General features: G+C 35.8%; 1 protein-coding gene across 3 annotated transcripts; it reads left to right on the top strand.

Annotated features, from left to right (window-relative positions):
• Positions 1–4197: 4197 nt before the first annotated feature.
• On the top strand, positions 4198–22542 carry LOC110382527 (excitatory amino acid transporter). Of its 3 annotated transcripts, none has more exons than XM_064037603.1 (10): positions 4198–4577; positions 15291–15446; positions 16418–16751; positions 17161–17298; positions 17817–18025; positions 18510–18681; positions 20236–20430; positions 21102–21236; positions 21777–21882; positions 22318–22542. In XM_064037603.1, exons 2-10 carry the CDS (start codon positions 15308–15310, stop codon positions 22453–22455), a joined length of 1566 nt encoding a protein of 521 aa, XP_063893673.1. In that variant the 5' UTR covers positions 4198–4577; positions 15291–15307; the 3' UTR covers positions 22456–22542. The 3 variants fall into 3 exon arrangements, with proteins under 3 accessions (XP_063893673.1, XP_063893674.1, XP_063893671.1); XM_064037604.1 differs by lacking the exon at positions 4198–4577 and adding an exon at positions 6398–6548; XM_064037601.1 differs by lacking the exon at positions 4198–4577 and having other exon boundaries at positions 14892–15446.
• Positions 22543–23775: the final 1233 nt, after the last annotated feature.

Raw genomic sequence — 23775 nt, 5'->3', positions numbered from 1 at the left:
ACGTGAAAACCCGCCTGTCACTTCCGGTGACCTCCGGTGCTCCAATACTCTTGTCATTGAAAGAGCAATTGAGCTGAATCGGGGGTCAAAGGTGTTCGTACAATCTCTTGGAAGAAGCCACTTGACGAAGCTGACCACAACAAGTGGAGAAGTCGTTTCTTCGGTGCCGGCAGTCCTTTCGGAAGTGGAAAATTTCTATGGCCGGTTATACGCATCGCATGGATCTCGACCTGATCTCGGAAATGAGGATTCTAGAGCCACATTAACACGCCATTTCACCGAAGACCTGCCAGAAGTCAGCAGTGGCGAAATCGAGATCGCTCTGAGACAGCTCAAAAGTGGAAAAGCATCTGGCGAGGATGGCATTACAACAGAGCTATTAAAAGCAGGAGGAAACCCCTTACTGGGGGAGCTCCAGAAGCTTTTTAATGCCGTCCTGTTTGAAGGGAGAACTCCAGAGGCGTGGAGTAGGAGTGTTGTCGTCCTGTTCTTCAAAAAGGGAGACAAAACCCAGCTGAAGAACTATCGACCCATTTCCCTCCTAAGCCACGTCTATAAGCTGTTCTCAAGAGTGATCACGAACCGACTTGCGCGAAGACTCGACGAATTCCAACCACCGGAGCAGGCTGGGTTTCGGAGCGGATACGGCACCATAGACCACATCCACACAGTGCGGCAGATTATACAGAAGACCGAAGAGTATAATCAGCCCCTGTGTCTAGCATTTGTGGACTATGAGAAGGCCTTTGACTCGGTTAAAATCTGGTCTGTTCTGGAGTCCCTGCAGCGTTGTCAAGTAGATTGGCTATACATCCAAGTGATGAGATGTCTCTACGAAGCCGCTACAATGTCCGTCCAATACAGAATCAGCAAACAAGGCCCATGCCGTTGCATCGAGGAGTGAGGCAAGGGGATGTTATTTCCCCGAAACTGTTCACTAATGCAATGGAGGATATGTTCAAGACGCTGAACTGGAAAGGACGCGGCATCAAAATCAATGGCGAACACATCTCTCACTTGCAATTTGCTGACGATATCGTCATCATGGCGGAAACGCTGCAGGACCTACAACAGATGCTGAACGACCTGGCTGAATCTTCTCTACGCATCGGCCTACGGATGAACTTGGACAAAACCAAGGTCATGTTCAATGAACATGTTCTACCGGGACCGATTGCGATACACGGCGCCGTTCTCGAAGTTGCTCGGAAATATGTATACCTCGGGCAGACATTGCAGTTAGGTAGAAACAACTTTGAGGACGAGGTGAATAGGAGAATTCAGTTGGGTTGGGCTGCATTTGGGAAGCTACGTCGAGTCCTAACATCGTCGATCCCACAGTGCCTAAAGACAAAAGTCTTCAATCAGTGCGTCCTACCTGTCATGACTTACGGAGCCGAAACGTGGACACTGTCGGTACGGCTGGTTCACAAGTTTAAAGTCGCTCAACGGGCTATGGAAAGGGCTATGCTCGGCATTTCTCTGAGGGATCGCATCAGAAATGAGGTAATCCGTCAGAGAACCAAGGTCATCGACATAGCCCACCGAATCAGCAAGCTGAAGTGGCAGTGGGCTGGCCATATTAGCCGAAGAACCGATAACCGTTGGGGTAAACGAGTTCTAGAGTGGAGACCGCGCCTCGGCAAACGTAGTGTAGGACGTCCTCAGGCACGGTGGAGTGATGACTTGCGCAAGACGGCTGGCAGGAGCTGGATGCGAGAAGCCGAAAATCGATCTCAGTGGCGTGCACTTGGAGAGGCCTATGTCCAGCAGTGGACTGCGATAGGCTGATGATGAGGACCAGAATAATTCAACAAATCCAACATTCGTCTAGCTCGGGGATTTTTCAAAACAAACTTTTTCATTTTTGCAGTATTTTGATGACACTTTATTCTTAATCTGTACAATTAACTGTATAGATATTAATTTACAACAGAAAATCGCTTTATATTTAAGTAAACTCGTATTTATTGCAATTAAAACAGAGCGCAACACTTCAACACGAAATTATTGTCCGGTACTGATTTAAAGTAAACAAACACGGCGACTAGGCAGCACGTGCCGCGTACTCAGTATTATTCTATCCCTTTCTTTATCATTAGAAAAAAAGAAAGCGATGCGTATTGCATGTCGCTCGCGGTAATAGATAATACAGTAATCGTATGTTGAGTGTAAACATCGCCTCGGTAAACTATTGCAAAAGTAATTGTTAGTTTTTTTTTAATTATAATTTAATAGTAACTAGCATTACCATAATTTAAAAATAAAATGTCTACAGGAATAGTATTGTTAGAATATTTTACTATAAAATGAGTTTCCTGTTCTTACTCGAATAATATCGTTATTGTAACAAATTGAAAATCTTATTCGCAGCGCTACCCGTAATCACTACTAGTGATGGTATTCACGTAAATAAGCACAATCAATCTGTAACAGAATAATAGTGCTATGGTTATTATAAAAATTCTAGTTTGTAATATACTTATAGGAAAAATGTGAAAAAAAATTACAAGGTGTAAAAGAGTATGTACATGACGAATATGCAATAAAACGAAAAGCATCGTTATGTCACATTACGATATTATTCGGTGGGAGGAGCGATATTATTCGATCAAACCGAATTATTCGTTAGACATCAAAAGCTTCGCAGTATTTGAAAATTTGCTGTGCGAGCAAAAATCTCTTGTAACGGCGAACTACCTGAAAATCGCTGAAATCCGAAAACGACTAGTGGTGGGACACACTGACCTGCAGGATTATTAATATTTTTATACTAATTTATTAATATTTTTGTATCAAAAGTGCAATGCCATTTTTTTCTGTTTTCTATAAATTCGACAAGGCTATTGCATAATCACGAATTCATTACCTACCTATTGATCATTAATTACTTACCTCAAAGTAAAGTACTATTTTTTTATCAAACCGTAGAAAATGAAATATCAATGTTCCTACACGTGTTTGAATTTAGTTAAAATATGACGGAAAAATAATAATGAAACAATACTTGCTAATATGCGTTAACTCAACCATAAACTAAAAAATATATACTTAAATTAATAATTAATACTTTTGAATTTAGCCGGCGCATTTTAAAGACCGTGTTTCACTCCCGTTGTTAGCCCGATAAATGCATTTTGTCGGCGTTTGGTTGGTATCCCACAATTTTAGGGATTTTCGCGAGGAACGGGAAAAGGGATTCACGGGATTTAAATGTTCAAACCATAAAGTTATCTGTGGCCATTGTTTTAATGGCGGACTCGTGTTAACATGTGTTCCATTTTTAAACTGGATATTCCGAAAGGAGGTTTTAACGTAGTGTGTAAAAAGTTTATTATTCGAGGTTTGAGTTCTCATAGTCTGGTATTTTTGTAGTAGACATAATAATTATCGGAACGGATTTTTTCTTTTTTAATGCTATAAACACAAAATTAATGTTTGTTCCTTTTAAAGGTAGTCTAGTTAGTATATACCGAAAAATGATAGATATGCTTACTTTATTTAAAAACCGGCCAAGTGCGAGTCGGAATCGCACACGAAGGGTTCCGTACCATTATTTAGAAAATGAGCAAAAAAAATACGTTTGTTGTATGGGAGCCCTCCAAAATGTTTATTATATTTTAGTTTTCAGTATTTTTTGTTGTAGCGGCAACAGAGATACATCATCTGATACAGCCTGGTGACAGACGGACGGACGGACGGACAGAGAGAGCGAAAACAATAGGTTCCCGTTTTAACCTTTGGGTACGGAACCCTAAAAATAGTAGTCATATATTTTTCATAATTTGCTCTCAGGCGACATCTATATTTGGCTTTAAGAATCACAATGTCAAGACGTACAGTGGACCCGTTGTAATACCGCGAGAGAGAAAACAGGTTCATACGAGTGTGAACAGATGGCTCAGTTCCCACTAAACAAAATTAAAAATATTATTGTAAGTAAATAAAATAATTATTATTTGCTAGCTTATGTTGTTAGGAAATAAAAAATAAAAAATCATTTTCCTAAACTCTTTTTGTTTCGACGTAATGAAAAAAAATATGAAAGAAATACCTACCTACATAAAAACACAATAATATGAAAAAGAGTTGTTATTGTAACGATTTTTAATTGAAACATGTATCATTGCGTAACTGTCCAGCGGTTCTTCAGTTCAAACAGACCAATAAATTGTCCCTACAAATAAAAGTTCAATAAGTCATGGCACACGATTAAAATAACCTTGATGCAGATGCAACGATGTAGTTGCCAACAAAAGTCGGAAGACTCCACAGCTTTGTATTAGATTTAACACCCATACATACGGCTATAATACTTAAAAGAACAACATAAAAATCAGGGCCGCTATGAAAATTCCACCATTTATTTTTCGTTCCGTGCCAATATAGGCTGTATGTGTGACGCCTTCGATTTTTTAAATTCTTCGGCGCGTTTTTAACATTCCAAATTTAAAAGTGGCGTTCATTGTAGCTTGTCTATTGTTTGACGTATTTTTTTCTTGGTGGCGGGAAAAATAAGTGAAAATTATTTTGTGACTACAGAAGTTGGAAATCAGTCAAAATTAAGCAATTAAAAGGTGAGTTTTTTTGTGCTTTTATTTTTAAAAAAGCAATGGCTTACTGATTATTTATTATGTGTTTAAACAATAACCGCAAAGAAAACCTATAAGTTACGTTGCCTCGTGGTCTAGTTAAAGTTAGTATTAGTTGATTTATGAAATTAATATTAATTAGTTATCTCAAGTAAATATTCCATGAGTGAAATAATAAATAACTATTCAGTTACCTCTTTTCATTCTCAAAACCATGAAAAAAAAAGTATAGTTTTAGATAAGACCGGCCGATTTGACAATATTTTCGCTGTAGATAGGGCCACAGCCAATACATAAGATCTGAAGCTTGTATCATGACGGGCAGGAAAAATATACCTCATATACATATAAGTAGTCATAACTTAAAAACATTTCTACCCAACATAATCGGGTTTCAAGGTATTATCAATGCGGGTTTACAAACTTATATGTACGTGGTTATATTTGTTAATCTTTCAAGCTACAACTACAGAATTTTGATCAAACTTGGCAATGTATTAGAATAACTTATGCCATAGAGCCTATTCTTTAGCCATGTGCGGAAAGGAGTTATCTCGGGATGCAGGTAACCAATGAGCAGAAGATTAGAATTTAAACATTATAAAACATTGTTTAGTAGTATTAAGTCTCTTAAGCACTTCTTTTTTTCCCGTAATTAGGCATTACCTAAAAATAGCACTATTTTAATAAAGAATTAGCATACTAAACTTATTGCTTAATCGTAGTCTTTGCCGGTAAATCTGAGTCAATAAATGTCAGAAATATATAAGTATACATACATAAAGGGAATGATTTTGTACTACTTTTACCATTAGAATGAAGAAGAGCAATCCTACTCAAATTGGTTTGGGTAGAAGCTAACCGTAAAATACTTAAACTTTACTTAACTTTAAGTTCTTCTTAAAAGTATTTGTCTCGCAAAACATACGTAGCTGTGATAGTACAGATATTTGAGATCTTCTCAAAATTGAGAACCGTTAAAAAAGTATTGTTCCGAGGGCGTTCTATTACTTATGCCTTATATTTCTAAAGCTAAAAATATGCAATAGCTAATTATCATTAATTAATCACTCTTAAAATAAACGACTAGACGTTTAGATTTAATATGAAATGCAACTACAATGGTTTCTGACAAGATAGGTATTAATACCTGCACGTGATTTTGTATTTAATTATAGATAACTCTTGGAATGGACACAATTATTGGAATGGCTACAAATATTTTATGATCTACTGTGATTATTGTTTGGCAGCGAATTTTATCCATGTTTGAGTTCATAGATACCTACTTCAGATTATAATATATAATAAAAGTAATTACCGATACGAGTATTCTCGGCTAGATTTATGCGAATTTTATAATCTGTTTATTTACTTTCTTGAGTATTTATGCATGGTTAACATAAACTGTATAATTTAATAACTTATTTGACATCCATATACCTCTATAAAAAATATACTGACATATTTTTGCAATATTACTTGAAGTTTAATCTATAATCTAAGTTATATTAATCCAGCCATGTCTCGGGGTTTACGAAACTCCAGAGGACCATATAATTAGAAACTGACTTGTGACATTACCTTCATATAAACAATCTTTAATCCAAAAACAAAGGATAGGTTATAAAAATCCGCAGACAGGCATTTCATTTTGCACTGTAATGTTCTAATTAACACAAATCCTTATCAAAAACAATTAAACAAAACATCAGGTAATTAAATCTTCATAATCCGCGCTACTTATAAGTACTAAAACTAATAATAAAACTTGTATTGTTTCTACTCTATTATGACATTCAAATATTAACATAGCATATCAGTAGGTGTTTGTCAGTGTTGCATAGATACACAGAGGCTGCCAAGCTGAGACGATCTTATATGTATTTGAAATGTGATACAACGTTAAAGGAAATTATTGGAAAAGGAAATACATTGGATTAAACAGTTTTGGCAGTAAGTTTCATGTTGTTGAGGGTGGAATTCTTTCATGTGTAGTCTGTTACATAGTCTAAGATCATCTAACTTAGTAGATATTTGATCAAAAACATCACATCTGATAGCGTTTTTAAGATGCCTTTTCACTGAAGACATTATTGTAGGTACTCGGCAAGACACAATTTTACTGTTTTATCTTCTTTAATATTCAAATTAATGTTCTTTTGAGATCTACAGAGTCTCATCTTCTCCATTACCTTATGTCAAAATCACCAAACTGTCACCTGTCAAAATGCGAACTGTCATTCGAATTCGCTAGTGAAATTCGAATTGGAATAATAAGATCATTGATCTTGTAATGAGTGTTTCAACCCGTGGTATAGTGTGGTATATCTATTATTGGCATTTGAATGTTGGCACGTGCTCATATTAATAGCTGTGTGTAAAGCTGCGTCCAATATTTCATTTAAAGGTGGACACTGACCGAGAGTGTCTTGTGTAACTGATAGAAATAAGATTAGTCGGATTGGATCTGATGGTCTGTCGGCTTGCTAATTTCAGCGGATAGTCATTCCAGTCCATTTTGCAGCTGTATTCAATTTTGCCCGTCTATCAAAAAATATGTTCTCTTTTATAAAGATGAAACTTCTTAGAAACATTATTATAATCTGTAGTAAATAGATGGTTTAGGTTTTGCACAAAATTATTAGTTAATCCATATAAAAAAAATATATAGACCTGAATATTTGTGTAATGAGGGTTTTTGAAATTTTTTCTGCCACCGGGTGGCGCCACGTATGCGTCTGGTCCAAACAGCTGTCAAATAGTATGGAATCGTAGGTGCCGAACTTATTGTTTATTGAAATTCTGTTATATTGGAAGTGTTATTGATTTTATTATGGACTACGGTCAGAATAAGGTTTCCGAACTAAAAATTGAGCTAAGAGAGAGGGTGCAAAAGTCACTGGTACTAAGGAAAAGCTTGTTGAAAAATTTGTTAACACAATATGATTTAGTTTTTTTTATTTACTCAACCGCAATAGTAAAACAATAATGCAGTGCTTTAATTATAAAATAAAAAAAACACTAAAATCGTTCACTATTCATAGTAAAGATAAGCACTTTGACAGTTATTGGACCTGACGACTCGGTGCTGCCACCTCGTGGATTGCCATTTTAGAAAACCCTCATTGTTACAACAGATGGTTGACGTTTCTACTGAAACGTCAATCATAGAGTTCGCTTTATACGTGTCGTATTTTAAGGTAGCGTAGTTGTCTCATGAATGCTGTTTCAAGATCAAAATATTACCATAGTCCTACTAATATTATAAACGCGAAAGTTTGTATGTATGGATGTATGCATGTATGGATGTATGGATGTATGGATGTTTGTTACTCTTTCACGCAAAAACTACTGAATGGATTTTAATGAAACTTTACAATAATATAGCTTATACATCAGAATAACACATAGGCTACAATTTGTAAACATATTGTTCGAAATACTAAACCTGCGCAGACGAAGTCGCGGGCACTAGCTAGTATTTAATAATTCTAAGAATCCTGTAGAAATTAGCTAATTAAGGGTCTTAGCGGAAAACTGATCATTCGTATTATGTCAATTATAAAAAAATACAAAAATTCCACTTGGCGGTTCACTACAAATTAGTTCCAATTGTAGAAAAACACGCAAAGACACGCACATAATGCATCAGTATCAATTAGACATATCAAGCAGAAACAAACATTTTCCTATGAAATCGTTTGATAACAATCAAGTTCATATTTTTTTGTTGATATAAATTGCTTTTAATTATACAGATTTTTTTTACTGTAGGAGAGTGTATCAGATCAACTTTTAAAAGGTAAGGAATAAAAATTAAATAATAGTATATACCATACAGAGTTGTAGCATAGCACGTTTACATACCACAACAAAATAACAAACCCCTTTACGACATGAACTACAGAAAACTACAGTATCTTAGGAATAAAGGAATAAACTATCGCAGTAAAGACAAAAGATTTTTCTAAAAAAACCTATCCAGTTCAGTTCATCCCTTCAAGAGCTTAGTACCACAGACAGACACATAGTGGTCAAACTTAAAACACCCATAAGTATGAGTTTTAAAAGATCCTCCTCAAAAGATATAAAAACGTCATACGTCATAAAATTACGATATAGGAAGCAACAGTTGTCTTCATTGACTCGCGTGCATTCCCATCTAACCAGTTGATATCGAGCATGACACACGAATTAGCCTGGATGCATCGGCCAAGATGCGTTCCATTTACAATCATAATAATTATTATATGCTGACTGAAATGCATGTGGAGACGATAAAGCATGATGATAGATGGAGAGGGAAATGGAGAAAGTGCTAGGAGTATGTAAAAGATATGCAGTTGGCTTTTTTATATTTAAGAGAGGTTTTTGTGTATAAAACAGAAGTACGTATTATTACTAGCCAGCATTGTGCAAGCATGGTGATAAACGCTCTTCTGAGAGGAGGCCTGTGCTCTGAAATGAGAAAATTTAAAGACCGATGGTGATGATGATGACGTATCTATTGAAAATAAAAAAAAAATTGCCACCGATATCCTCACAGGGTCCAATTTACCGGTGTAGTGCTCCACAGTCAGAAACCTACTCACAATACGGCCGTATCAAGAAGTACTGCCTCCGGAATCAGTTCCTTGACCAATCCATACCTCTTATTATTATTAATATTGTTAAATTAAAAATGGAATAAAAACGTAATATAGAAAATAATAGTATATTAGATTTGGCTGCAACTTTAGTAGCGAGTAGGTACAAAGTCGGCCAGATTTTTTTCTGTTGCCAATTTCCTAAGCATTGGTGCATGAAAGTCTGTCGTAGTTTCGAAGAAAGATCTGGTATTTCGTTCATCTATTATAAGTGCCTTTCATCAGCTGAGAACATCCTACTTACATTATAAATGTGAAAGTTTGTGAGAATGTATGGATGTATGTTTGTTATTCAATCATGCAAAAACGGCTGGACCGATTTGATTGAAATTTGGTATGTAGATAGGTGATACCATGGATTAACACATAGGCTACTTTTTATCAACACACCACGCGGGCGAAGCCGCTGGCGGAAGCTAGTACATACATATATTTGTATTACCATTGCATTATTTGATGCTATTTAACATATAATAGATTCTGATTAACCTTGAAGTATTGAACCAATATGAATTTTAGGCCTAAGTTGGAGAATAAAAACCAGGACCCGCAAACGATTATCTCAAGAAAAAAAGACACACAATGCCTTCTAGATTAAAACTAATAAAATCTAATAACTTAGAAAAAAAAACTCAGAGACAGAAATACACACGGATTCTGCAAAAACCATACCCATCAATGAAAAATTCTTGGCAACAAACGAATCATTAGTTAAGCACTTAACACAAGTAATTCCACACTATAAATAAATCAATACAAATCCTTCCTCAACAGATTTATTACTGCACATATCGCAAGTTATAAAAGTATCAAAGTAAAATGATTTAGTACGGCATTCGGCTGCAATGGCCGACTACATGACACCACTTATGTAGAATTGTGATTTATTGAAGCAATATCAAGGGGCAATGTGGATCCTTTGGTTGTGGTCAGCTGATCAAATGGGATGTTCTTGGGTCAAACTGCTATGGGTTTGAATGGTGAATTATCAAGGAAGTATTGGAATATGACAATAGTTGTGTACTCTAATGTATTGGCATAAAAAGAGGTTTAGATAGCTCATAATCCTAGCTTATCCCACCTTTTGTCGGCTTCCAGTTTAACCAGATGCAGCAAAGTAGCCATGTTTTACGTGTAGCTGCTGCCTATCTGTCACTCCCTAACTCAATATAATTCCTGGTGAGACTGGTTCTCAGATTTTAAATTGTCTTGAAATGACAGCTAGGTCCGACCAATTTTCAAGTGCCTTCAAATCACAATTTCAGTCTCATGTTCTTTAATTTAGTGCTATAAGTACAACTAAAAATATTTTTTTTACTAATATAAGGTAACAGTAATGCTTTTGACCGATTATATCAGTAGAATACTGCCATTAGAATTTAGTTCTGCGAAGCCATATTTCTTAAAGGATTTAAAATTAAAGCCGCGTTAAAGACGGTTACCATCCTACGTACATTTAAATGTTTTTTATTCCCGTAAACGGCAGCTTAAAAGAACTTATATATCTTCAATATGCAGCATAGAAAATGTAAATTCAGGAGTGGAACCAGTGAAACATGAAATTTTGTCAGGGCATTTCATATTATACGAAGTATAACCAAAATATAGGGCAGTACTAGGAAGTAATTTTTATTTGATAGAGAATAACTAAAAGTCGATCACAAGACTAAATTAAACAAACGCTAATAAAATACAACGAAGTATTTGCTTTTATACCAAAATTCTATTCGTTCGTACCTGATACCCAATAACTTAACAAAATATAGGTAATATAAAAATGGTACGTGTCCTGATGTCATATGTTATGGAAATAAAACACTTTGTGATCTAAAAACTTGCATTCACGTCCATTTTGTTATATAAACTATGACTAAATATTGTATTTCCTAGTTCGGCCGTCACCTATGGCCTATACAATTGATCATTTCATTTAATTTTTCACTAACGGTGTGTCTGTTCATGTGAACAATCGGTTTTCCATGTGACTGGGAACAAACTTGAAATAATCTCTCCATAAGTAGCGAGGTATGTTATATTATTCTGTATAAATTTGTCTGTCTATTGACAGTAGTTGACTAGCTGCAGATTATTGATTAACATAATTATATGAAACTATTGTAAAAATTCAATCTCTAATCGCAAACAAAGGATGGCTCGATTATTGTAATCCGCAGTAAACTTGCATCCTGATATAAACGACAGGACGTTGTAGTAGTTTTTAATCTGGATCCCAAAGCGGAGGTCGCGGGTTCGATTCCCGAGTCATTGAATTGTGTCCATGATCTTGCATGGTTTTTAGATGAAAGCTGGTGTTACAATGGTAGTGTGAATTTTTGGCTATTTTGTCTACTGAGTGATACAGGTATCAGAAATGTCGTGTTTCGTGTACCTAGTTCAAAAAAAAATTATAACATGCAAAGATTACCTAACTAAAGAAGGGTAGAACTAATCATTGCATGCCGTTATCAATTTACCCAATAAAATAACTTACCTAGTTTTTCAATGTCACATCAAGTTCAAGTTCCAAATAGCTTTAAAACACGGTGGTTGCTTAGTAGAGACAAAGTCGCGGGTTCGAGTAGTCGTAATCTAATTACTAAAATGTAATACAAAAAAAAGATGTGAAAGTAGTTTTTAATTTTTCTTTGAGTATATATATGTACATAAAACCAGACATAAAGTCTTGTTATTACATGTATATCTTTTGGGTAAAATGATAAAAGAATAACTTACTAAGTAATTTGTTGCTGACTAAATGGCTAATAGCAAGAAAAAGTCTTTCAAAGGTAAAATAATGTTGTCAGTACCATCATCATGATTCTCACTAAAAAATTTGGAATCATCAAGTCTTTCTTTATATTGTTTTGTATGTATTTTTCTTGCACTATCAGGCCATCAATACACATTTTCCTCTGTTTACCTCTACCTCTCCATCCTTCCATGTTCACCCTTAACACACTATGTTATATCAGAAGTATGAATGTCGATAGCTGAGGAAGTCATATTCATTCATACTGTGACTCAATTTCCATGTATGCGGAAATCAAGTCTCCTCCAAGACACATTTTCCATAGTAGATGTCTAGTTTCATTGCATTCAAACAAATATGTAGTTTTGTAAAATCGATGACATTTTAGTCTAATAGTCGGTAAATATTTATACGTCGAGTATCCCCCTTGTAGTAGTAACCTCGTACTAGTAAACCTCTATATTGATTACTCGGATTAAGATCCTGATTAATTAGTATAGTGGTGATTGTTAGTTGGCATATTAGGTACAATGATCAGTTATCACCGCTTTAGTATGGGAAAGGATTCACGATATGGTATCCAAAATCAACTGTCAGATACAAGTTGGCTAAACTATTGTCCTATAGTCTAGGCACTTAGATAAATTACATTTCATGAAGTATGAGTATATTTCTTATCACTGACCATATTTACCTCCTCATATTACTACTAAAAAACCTTTTTTTTTATTACCACCGCTTCGAAACACATGTTTCACAAGAAAACATACACCTGGTAGATCAAGCATAATGACATCAATCGTTTATTTTCTTCAATAGCAATAGTACAAGGCCTTAACAATGGCTGTGTAGGATGTTTTGAACCTTTGTCTGATAGCATTGCGGTAGGATTCAAATCGTTAATACTAGACTCATCACTTGGTTTTGTCTATGTTTAATAGTTACATCATTTCATTTCAAATTATACAGCTCTGTCTGCGCCTAATTTTGTATATAACTAGCCGTTTTCTCGCGGTTTCCTTTTGCGTTCCGTGGGAACTACTGCCATACCGGGATAAAATAGAAGTATAGCCTATGTTACTCGGGAAGGATGTAGCTTTCCAACAGAAAAATATTTTTTCAAATCGGTTCAGTAGTTTCTGAGCCTTTAGGGTAGAAACAAACAGTAAAAATATTCCTTTCTGTTATATAGAAGGGATGGAACAGCCGTTTTTGCGTTACAAACAAACTTACATTCGAAAAATTACTCGTTGAGGGATCTATCAATTCAATGTCGTCATTCGGTATCTATCATTACGAATTGAAAGCGATCGAAGGTAGGTTTAATTCCTATAAAAGCCTAACTACTACATTATTCTGGAAAAATGCCGTCAATTTTGACATTTAAAATTCATGACGCACCCAGTTATCTGTAATTTCGTCCATTAGAAAGACCATTGTGTCCTCTGAATAAAATATTTATTTGGAAGTTCTGACAATTATTTATTTTGACGTCATGACTTAATTTTTTTGTTTGTTTGAAAATGGCTTAGAATTTCCATAATACACTTATGATCATCTCATCATCTGCCTAGCGTTTTCCTAGCTACGTTGGGGTCAGCTTCCAGTCTAACCGGATGCAACTGGGTACCAGTATTTTACAAGGACCTCCTGCCTATCTGACCTCCTCAACCCAGTTACCTGGGCAACCCAATATCCCCAGATAAGACTGGTTTTCAGACTTACTGGCTTCTGACTACCCGTAACGACTGCCATAGATGTTCAATGACCGTCGGGACCTACAGTTTAACGTGTCCTCCGAAACTCCATTACATCTTATATTATTATCTTCGTGTCAAAATACTTAAACTTATCTCAATCGGTTCAGCTGTTTGAACATAATTGTAGTACATAACACTCATATCAGGGTATCAAGACATTGAATAATGCCGTTTTAGAAGATTAATTAGAGTTTCAGTACCTATTAATGAAAGCGATAAAAAAGTACATTTCCGATAATGACCAATTCTTACTGTAAAGTTTAGAACACATGAAACTATTTCTGTTTTTTTCTAGTTTTCATAATAGTGGATTTTAGTTAGTTTCCATAGTATATTTTTTTATAGAAAAGAACACTGGATGATTACTATTAATGATGATTATTTTTAATATTTTGTATCTTATTCAGTGAACTAGGTTCTTTTTAGGAATTAAGTTTTTTTACCGCAATTGTACACATACATGTACGTATTTGCAATGTCTTTGACTTTCACACACGAAATCGAAAATACATTCAGCATTGCGCTTATCATACAGATATCTATTTATCAGTTTCTCTTGCCAAATATTTTGAGTGACGCTATATTTTTATTTACAACTGCATATACTAGTTGAGAAACTCTTATCAACAAGAGTGCAATCTTACATAAGGCTAAATCTACATGATATGAAAAAATATTTTTATTTTATTTCAATGAAGTCTTTCAAAATGAAATTACAACTGTAAATAGACGTGTTATACAGAAAGAACAATATGCATTCTCTAAATGCAGTTTTATGAAACAAAAGAATCTCAGACAGCCAAAATAAGGTCGCTCCTATTGACTGAAAAGTGTCCATTGCGCATGTCACAACCGCTCCTTTTTTTGCAGTTCATTAAAGAAAAAATTGCATAACAAACGCCCACAACACCTTAGGTAAACTATAATGCCCACAATTTAATAATCTATTTATAGAAATTTAATATAACTAAGTGAATGGAACTGCAATCGATGGTTGCGCGCGCATCCGTAAACATGGCTTCTTGCGTCAATTCCGGCCGCACGGGAATTTTTATACCGTAACATACATTGACGCTTTAAGGGGAGTTAGAAGTGAAGAGCAAAAAGAAAAACAAGCAATAGACGCGAAACAGTTAGATGAGAACATAGATAATGCTTAAGTAGATGTTAGCTAGTAACAGCCAAGTGAAATACTGTGGGTTAGTGTACCACCCGACTCAGGGCATCGCGGTTCAAAAGCCATTCACAAGCGGAGAAAACACCCCGCACAAAATAATGTGTTAAACGTCCTAAATAACAAAAACAAATACAAAACTCCACTTGTTTAAAATTAAAATCCTTTTTAATACATGTAGAACCAACACTAGATAACAATGCAATAAACACACCACACACGACATTTGATAGGTTGATATAACAAAATAATTCTTTAAAAAGAGTGGGAAAAGTGACAACGGTATTATTAGACAAACCAGGTCCGAAGGATCTGGGCTGAAAAGTCCAATTTCACCTGTAATGGAGAAAGGTGAACGGTTTTCAGAATATTTGTTCGCGAAGATGGGCCCTGGTGATAGGGGGCCGAAGACTACCGAAGACAGGTCTGCTCCTGTCGAACGGACTGGCTTCAGAAAGTTTCTGGTCGACAATGTGATGTTGGTCGTGACCCTGGCTGGAGTCATCACTGGGATCGGTCTTGGTAAGTCAGATTTTTTATTGACGAAATATTTTGTTTACAAGTTGATATAAACGTTTAGATATAATCATGTGAGAAAAGTGTATTTTTTAAATCATTTTGCTTTAGTTGCCGTGTTCCAGTCAATAGTTTCTAAGAGCTAACTCTTTCTTATTGCTAATTTAATTTGTTACATACTCTGTTCTGATTTAAATAGTTCTTTAGTCAACCATATGAAGTATTAAGAATAGTAGATACATCTGGGAGACATTTATTATGCTTTATTCGTCAATACTTGAAGTTTGACCACATGGTTTCGGCTTCTTTGTTTTCGCACATTGCGAGCGATTTTTGAGTTTTCTTTGGTCAAGAAACTACCTGATTTTCTATGATAATCGTATAACAACAAGATTCATTTTCAAAGTAATGGAAAAGGTTTAGCATCATAACATAAACGATGTAATCCTATTAAGTATTGATATTGATGATGTCAATCAAACAGCTGTAGGTATAGGTACATCTTAAAGTAGAGCTTGTATGTTTAACGTGAAAACCTATTGTATACAAGAATTACCTGTTAGGGATTTAAATAAAAAAAAACCGGCCAAGTGCGAGGCGGCATCGCAAACAAACGTTTCCGTAGGTACCAGTATTTAGAAAATGAGCAACAAATTACGTTTTTGTATGGGAGCCCCCCAAAATATTTATTGTATTCCAGTTTTCAGTATTTGTTGTTATAGCGGCAACAGAAATACATGATCTGTGAAAATTTCAACTCTAACTCTCTAACTATCATGGTTCATGAGATACAGCCTTGTGACAGACGGACGGACGGACGGGCGAAAACAATAGGGTCCCGTTTTACCCTTTGGGTACGGAACCCTAAACAATACCAACAGTCAACTTATTGATTTAACTTTTATTTGGTTCTCTATTTGCTATAACTGTAATCATATGGCAAGAATGTTGTTTCTAAAACATATTTTTGGTTCCAGGTCTCGGACTCCGGCCATACCACTTAGGCCCTGACGCGTTAATGATAATCTCGTACCCTGGCGAATTGTTCATGAGGCTCCTCAAACTTATGATCTTGCCTCTGATCATCGCCAGTCTTATAGCTGGCTCAGCAAGTTTGAACGCAAAAATGAGTGGAAAGATAGCTGTGAGAACTTTGCTTTACTTTATTCTGACTTCAATGTTCAACGCTTTTCTGGGACTGTTGCTGGCAATGCTGATCCATCCAGGAGTGCCGGAAATTAAACAGTTTGGTTCATACGTTGAGGAGAGGAGGGAACATAGTATTCTGGACAGCATTTTGGATATTGGCAGGTATAATATTGAACTTATTTAGATGAATACTTGTTTATCGACTATTTCATTGGTTTCATCTATTCCAATATCAGTATTGTTGTATAGATTACCTACAAGTTTAATAAGTAATACGATAGTATGTTCCATCTCACGCTGAGCACTCTATCACTCTATTGTATTAGGAGATACTTTAGTTCCAATTATAGTAGGTACTCGTACACGTAATATAATAGTAATATCACATATACGAGTATGTACGGTAGTGGGCGGTACAACTCAAAATGTTCATCAAAAAACTCCGTAATGTATCCCAACACACCTATTACCGGCGAAAACTTTTAACCTAATGACATTTTAGTTTGGAAAACTGTACCAATTACTATGATTGGTGTGTTATACGTGGGTGAAATAATTTGATTGATCACAGGAACATTTTTCCCGACAACATCGTGCAGGCGGCTTTCCAACAAGCACACACTGTGTATACTCAACCGCCTGTAATGTTTGGGAGGAACGGTAGTGATAATGACACCGTGCCTGCTATGGTTCGGGTTGTGGCATACAGGTGAGCTCATTTATATGAACATTAAGTCATACTGTATTACTTTTGGTGGCTGAGCAATTATGGTGTTTTGTGTGAATGGAAAATAAAATGATTGACCGTATTTTCGTCAATGGACCTCATTTTAATAAGCCCAAACACATAGACTTTTCTTAAAAAATTTCAACCGATGGTTCAACGTATTCACTGCCTCTTTAAAACTGACATAATAATCCTATTGGAAAATAAGTATATCGATCGCTTTTCAAGGGCAAGTTAGGGTTACGATGAGCTCGTGCACATGTCTAATAGAGCAACTAATTTTTAATACCTAACCGTCGAACTAAAACTGACAAGGCCAAAGTCTATTCTATAGAACTATAGTTACAACTTTTGAAGTTCTTACAAAGTGAAGCATTATTATAATTTTTCTTTTGGACGATTAAAGCCAACGAAATCTACATCGATGACTTTGCTGGAAATACGGAACGTTCCAAAAACTTCCTCAAATATATTTTCAATCTTCTCCATGTCTTTTTCAGGTCAGGAACCAACACCTTAGGCTTAGTATTCTTCTGCCTCGTCTTTGGCAGTCTTCTGGGCACGTTAGGGGCTAAAGGCCAAGTGGTCATCGACTTCTTCCAAGCTATCTTCGAGGTTATCATGAAGATGGTGACTGGGGTTATGTGGTTCACCCCCATTGGAGTCAGCAGTGTTATAGCTGGGAAGATTCTTGGGGTCAATGATGTTGGTAAGTTTAATGTGTTTAATCAAAGACTGTCGCATACTGCAGAATAAACTATAAATATTTAAGATAAGATAATTTGTAAAACATGTGTGTAAACAAAGGATTTTGTAACATAAAGTGGCTGGCTGATTATAAATCCTATCAAACGGTCTGATATCGGCTGATACCTGATTTTTGTAATGTATGTACGCACTATCATTCATCTTCCTACAGATTAATGAGCCCTATTAAACTATAGGCTGACTTAATGTTTGCAGTTGTGCAACGGGTCTATTAACTTTTCCAGTTACTTTAATCAGTTTAAAAAACTTGTTGAACATCCTCAAATTTTTCAACTCCAAAGTTGCTTTGTTTCTTTTACTTAACTGAAAATTCACAAGGTATACAGATAGCTTATAAACAACGGCCGGCTTAACCCAGAATTGAATTCTCTTACTCTTACTTCTTATGTGATTTATATATAAACCTGTCTCCATTTTATTTTCAGCGTCAGTAATGTCTCAACTAGCCTGGTTCATAGCGACGGTAGCAGTAGGGGTCTACTTGTACCAGCTCATAGTGATGCAGGTCATATACTTCATGTTTCTACGGCGCAACCCTTACAAGTTCTACTGGGGATTGTCCCATGCCATGCTCACGGCTTCTGCTACTGCTTCTACGTAAGTATTTGTTGTTTTAATTTCCAAATCTCATTTATGACAGGTTTTGGAACTTTCTTGATTAATCTTTATTGGAGATTCCTCTTATAAGAAAGGAGTGGGGCATCTCCACTTTTCTTCCTTTTCATGTGTGCTTATCATGATTTTCCTTTTCAACACTCTTACCACTATAACGTACAGTCAACTTCAGGTCAGTGGTAACAGTTCTAAAGGAAAATTGAGTTAAGGTGCATGACAGTTACCACTGATGTGCAGTCTACCGTACTATCACTGAAATACTCGTGTGTTGGGCATGACAAAAATGCAAAATGATCAAACTCTAATACTACTCTGATAAACGCAAAATTAAGTTGTATAAATCATCAATTCATGAAAGATAACAATCAAGCAATTTCAAATACTTAAAAATATTACTGAATCTTATTTTGCACTAACATTAGTGGCCATAAAGTTCACAAAAAAGGTCATAACTTTTATATTCTCAAATGAATGAACTCATTCGGATGGGCTTCTTAATTGGTCGTCATATACTCTCAATCAAAGAATGTACCGTTTCATTAATTGTTATGTAACCGTTTCGTAACATGATTGACTTGTGATGTATTGGGACCATTATTTGGTCCTATGTGAATTTAACTAGGAAATAATTTCCTTTACATAAAAGGTAAGATACCTCTTAAACGATTACCTTTATATCTAGTAGAACATCTTTATTATTTGTAGCAGGTGAACGAATTTTTTAGGACTTAAAATAATTCACGAAGAGTCATACCGCTTTTACTTTTACCTAGACAACACCCAGATTTTCAGACAGAAGTAGCACTGATAAAGTTAGACCAAAAGGTGAATACTTTTATTTATACGCCCAACTTGATATTCATGGATATCAATTATTGTGATTTTTATACGCAGTACACAAATCTGAACAATAAAATCGATAAAATAAAATTCACCGTACCCATTGCGTAAGAAGGTAGCAGCTATTGATTTCCAACTTGGCTGCGTGCATAATAACTTAGAACCAAGTATAGATCAGACTAAAAATAGAAAACCCTGAATTAAATTACATGAGAAGCAGGTATTTCCGCAGTCAGCTACTGCGAATAAATTCAAAGCACGCAACCTCTTTGGAAGACTATCAAATCTATTTCAAGAATTATAGGCTTTTATATGGCTTTTATCTACATTATATCTGTATGGCTGTACATACATAAAAATTTAATGATTTTTTCTACTTTTTAACTGAAAAATTCTCTTTATCACAGTAGATTTCTTTTTCATAAAAATATTATTTTCAGGGTTTATTTTCATAGTTAGCCTCAAAAAATTCTGGATAATTTCAGCAACTTGATCTGTCACATCATGAAATTGTAAACGTTTCACGATTTTCTCATCCATATTTGGACAGATAACCAATAGTCAGTGAAGTGTTTCATGAGGAGAACATAAGTTACATCATGGTTACGACATAAGATTCATAATTTTTTTTTTTAATATTTCCAAATATTGATGATATAACAAAAAAATCTTATAAACAAACACTACTGTTTCCAGTGCCGCAGCGCTCCCGGTAACATTCCGCGCGATGGAGGGGCCGCTACAGATCGACCCGCGCATCACGCGCTTCGTGTTACCCATCGGCTGCAACATCAACATGGACGGCACCGCACTGTTCCTCTCCGTGGCCAGTGTGTTCGTCTGCCAGATGAACGACATACATCTTGGATTTGCTCAGCTTGCTACCATTTTGTGAGTTTAGTTCTTCATTACTGTCTAACTCATCGGCTGCAACATTAACATGGATGGCTCTGCACTGTTTCTCTCCGTGGCCAGCGTCTTCGTCTGCCAGATGAACGACATCCATCTTGGATTTGCTCAGCTTGCTACTATTTTGTAAGTTATTATTGTATCTATTGCTATATCCTCTCCATCTGTTGTGACATCCACATGGACGGCACCGCACTGTTCCTCTCAGTAGCCAGTGTGTTCGTCTGCCAGATGAACAACATACATCTTGGATTTGCTCAGCTTGCTACTATTTTGTAAGTTTATTTCTTCAATATTATATTAATCTCTATGGACTGTAATATCTAGATGGATGGGACGGTCATACAGTTTGGATTTGCCCAGCTTGCTACTATTTTGTGAGTTTATTACTTCATTATTTACTGGCTTGCCCTCGAATAGTAAATTCTTTGTGATAAAAAAACGAAACTCCTACCAGCAGTCTCAATCAGATACAAAAAAGGCGGACAGTTTCAGCGTTCGCATTATTCCATTATTATGCACATTAAGGATCCGTTCAAGTCCTCTGTGAAAAAAAACCTCCTTTGGTACTCTCATATAGAAAGTCAAGATCTTTGTCTTCACAACAAGTGGTGACAATTATATTATTTAACACATTTATCATTTATTTGCAGCCTGACGTCTACAGCAGCTTCAGTGTCATCAGCATCAGTACCATCAGCAGCGATGGTGTTACTGCTGGTAGTACTAGCTGCAGTAGATGCGCCCACACATGATGTCTCGCTGCTGTTTGCTGTTGACTGGCTTGTGTGAGTACTTTCACTGTTACATTACTAAGTAAGTAAATGATAATCATGTGCACTTATCCTTTAAGTTTCATAAGAACCTATGATGTTCTTTTCTTGGAAGGAAATTATCAAATGAATGAAATCTCATTATGCGTGCAGCGTGAAAGGTAGTGTCAGACTCTTACTGACTAAGACCCTTGTTTCTTCATAAGCTTTTTGTGTACGTACTATTGTCGCGATAACTCGTGCAAACTAATCATAATGCCCTACGGGGGTAAACCCAGTGGGGCTTGTTTCCTGACTGTCTTTGAGAACCAATGATAGCTCATTTTTATTTCAAAAGTCAAAGTGTATTTATACAATTCCTACCTTAAATAATTGGTCCCATACTCATCGACCTAAATTCATCTCTCAACTCTGCAGCCGTCGTCCCATTTAATATCGTCTTCCACACAATCCAACAATCATTTCTTTGGTCTCCCTGTACACTACACCAAACTATGACATCCAATTTTCACACAGCTTGTGTTCTTATATAAATTATATTTTAAATACTTCCAGTGACCGCATCCGTACGCAGAACAACATGCTGGGTGACTGCTACGCGGCGGCGGTTGTTGAACATCTCTCTAAGAACGAACTCATGGCTTGCGACGCTTTAAATGCGGTGAGAATTTGTTTTCTCACATAATTAAAGTACAGAGAGGGATTAAATAGGGGGTATATAGGGTTAGTACGTAGATACAGAAATACATAATGCTTCCTTATTAAGTAGGTGAAGGTACATTAGACAGAAGATAGGGGACATAGTAAGTGCGTACATAGAGAAAGAAAGTGCATTAGAGAATATATAAGGAAGTACATAAAGGTGTAATAGGAGAGTACCTACGCAGATAATAGAAAGTGACGTTGCAAGTAAATGATTGTGTTTGATCCACCTGTGCCTATAGAAATTCGACTAGCAACACTTCCTGTAGCAAAACTGCTATTAAAACATTTTAGGCGCTTCCAAAAAATATTACAAACTGAACACTAGAAAACTTGGAAAGATATCTCAAATATCAATCTTAATTCTAAGCTGAAGTATTTTCTCCAATTCCAGGACCCCATCAACGGTTTGACCCCCAACACAGACGTGGACATAGGCATCGTGACCCCCAGTAAAAAGTCCATCGGCTCCGACGAGGTCATCATAGACATGCATTTAAATAACCACACCGATACTATCAAACGGGTATAGTTTTTACCCTCATTTGTATTCATCCCTTAGATAAGCTTTATTCATGAAGGACTAAATAAAGAGCAGAGATGTCATAATGCAAAATCTCTTAAGAGAGTGTTCGGGGGACGAGGATCGTTACTAGCTCCGCACTTACACGCCTTCTACGGAACCTACCCTTATTTTGTAAAACCAAAAATCTTCGATAGATATGTACGTATGTCAAATTACCTGAACGCCTCGTCTGTTCACTCGTAACTGAGCGTTTTGGTCACGTTCACCGTGTGTTATTTGACTTTGGCCAGTTTCACCGAATACTGATGAAATCTCTGATAGCCTTCCAGTAACATATCTGACAAATAATCTATAAATGATGGTATCACAGCCTCGGATAGCAATATCTGGCAGAAAATATAAGCAGCTTTTATCAGGCAGATAGTATTAACTATCATATAACTGATACTTTACCGGTAATCAGTGAAATGGGCCATACAAGAAGGCTCTTGACCTACCTGCGTTATGGCATCTCCGTTCATCTTTCCTTCCTCCGTGGCTTTACTCAACCTTTAGGGGCGTCCAGGGGTGGACTAAAGAGGGACTGTGTGGTTTGATTAGTCTTAATATTACAGAAATGTGAAATGCAAGGTGTATTGTCTACGTTCCTTTCGAGAAAATAAATAAAAGACATTAATTAAAAGTATATACAAGTGGCTACAGTTTGCACCTTTTTAAAATGATTTTAAGAAAATAGATATAAAAAAGTTAACTCTTGGGAATGATTTTGGTAATAGGACGATTTTGATTTTGGTTTGATGATATAATTATTCAATAACACTTTCTTAATCAAAATTGTCTTTACGTATCCAATCATTTTTCAATTTTAATGAATGTGTTATTCTGATATGTAGGTACACCTTGTATAAACTCACAATATCTTCACAACCTCTTTTAAAATCAGTGAAAAATTAAATAAATGGTTGAGTATCATTGCACTAGAACATAAGGCCATTTATAAAATGTAGGCTTAAGAACGTTTAGATAGACAGGGTTGACCAGAGACGGCCTTACCTTTTTTTGAAAGGCATTTTGATTGTAACCACATCGGAATTGGTTCAGGCGTTTTGGAGAAAATCTGTTACAATTAAAAATAGCGGAAAATGATAATAAAATTTCATGTGTGTTACTTAGAAGTTCGTAGTAATCGCAGTGTATTTTAAATACTTAGAATTTCGATAAAAATATTATAAATTCAAGCTTTAGAATGTATTCAAAATCAGTACTAGGATATTAAACTGACGCCTGTTTTTTGGTAAGTATTTATATATTATAAGTGCCCACAAT

Source organism: Helicoverpa armigera, chromosome 13 (genome assembly GCF_030705265.1).
Source record: "Helicoverpa armigera isolate CAAS_96S chromosome 13, ASM3070526v1, whole genome shotgun sequence".
Classification (NCBI taxonomy): Eukaryota; Metazoa; Arthropoda; class Insecta; order Lepidoptera; family Noctuidae; genus Helicoverpa; species Helicoverpa armigera.
Note: the sequence above shows the minus strand (reverse complement) of the source record. Positions and strands in the feature narration are given on the sequence as shown.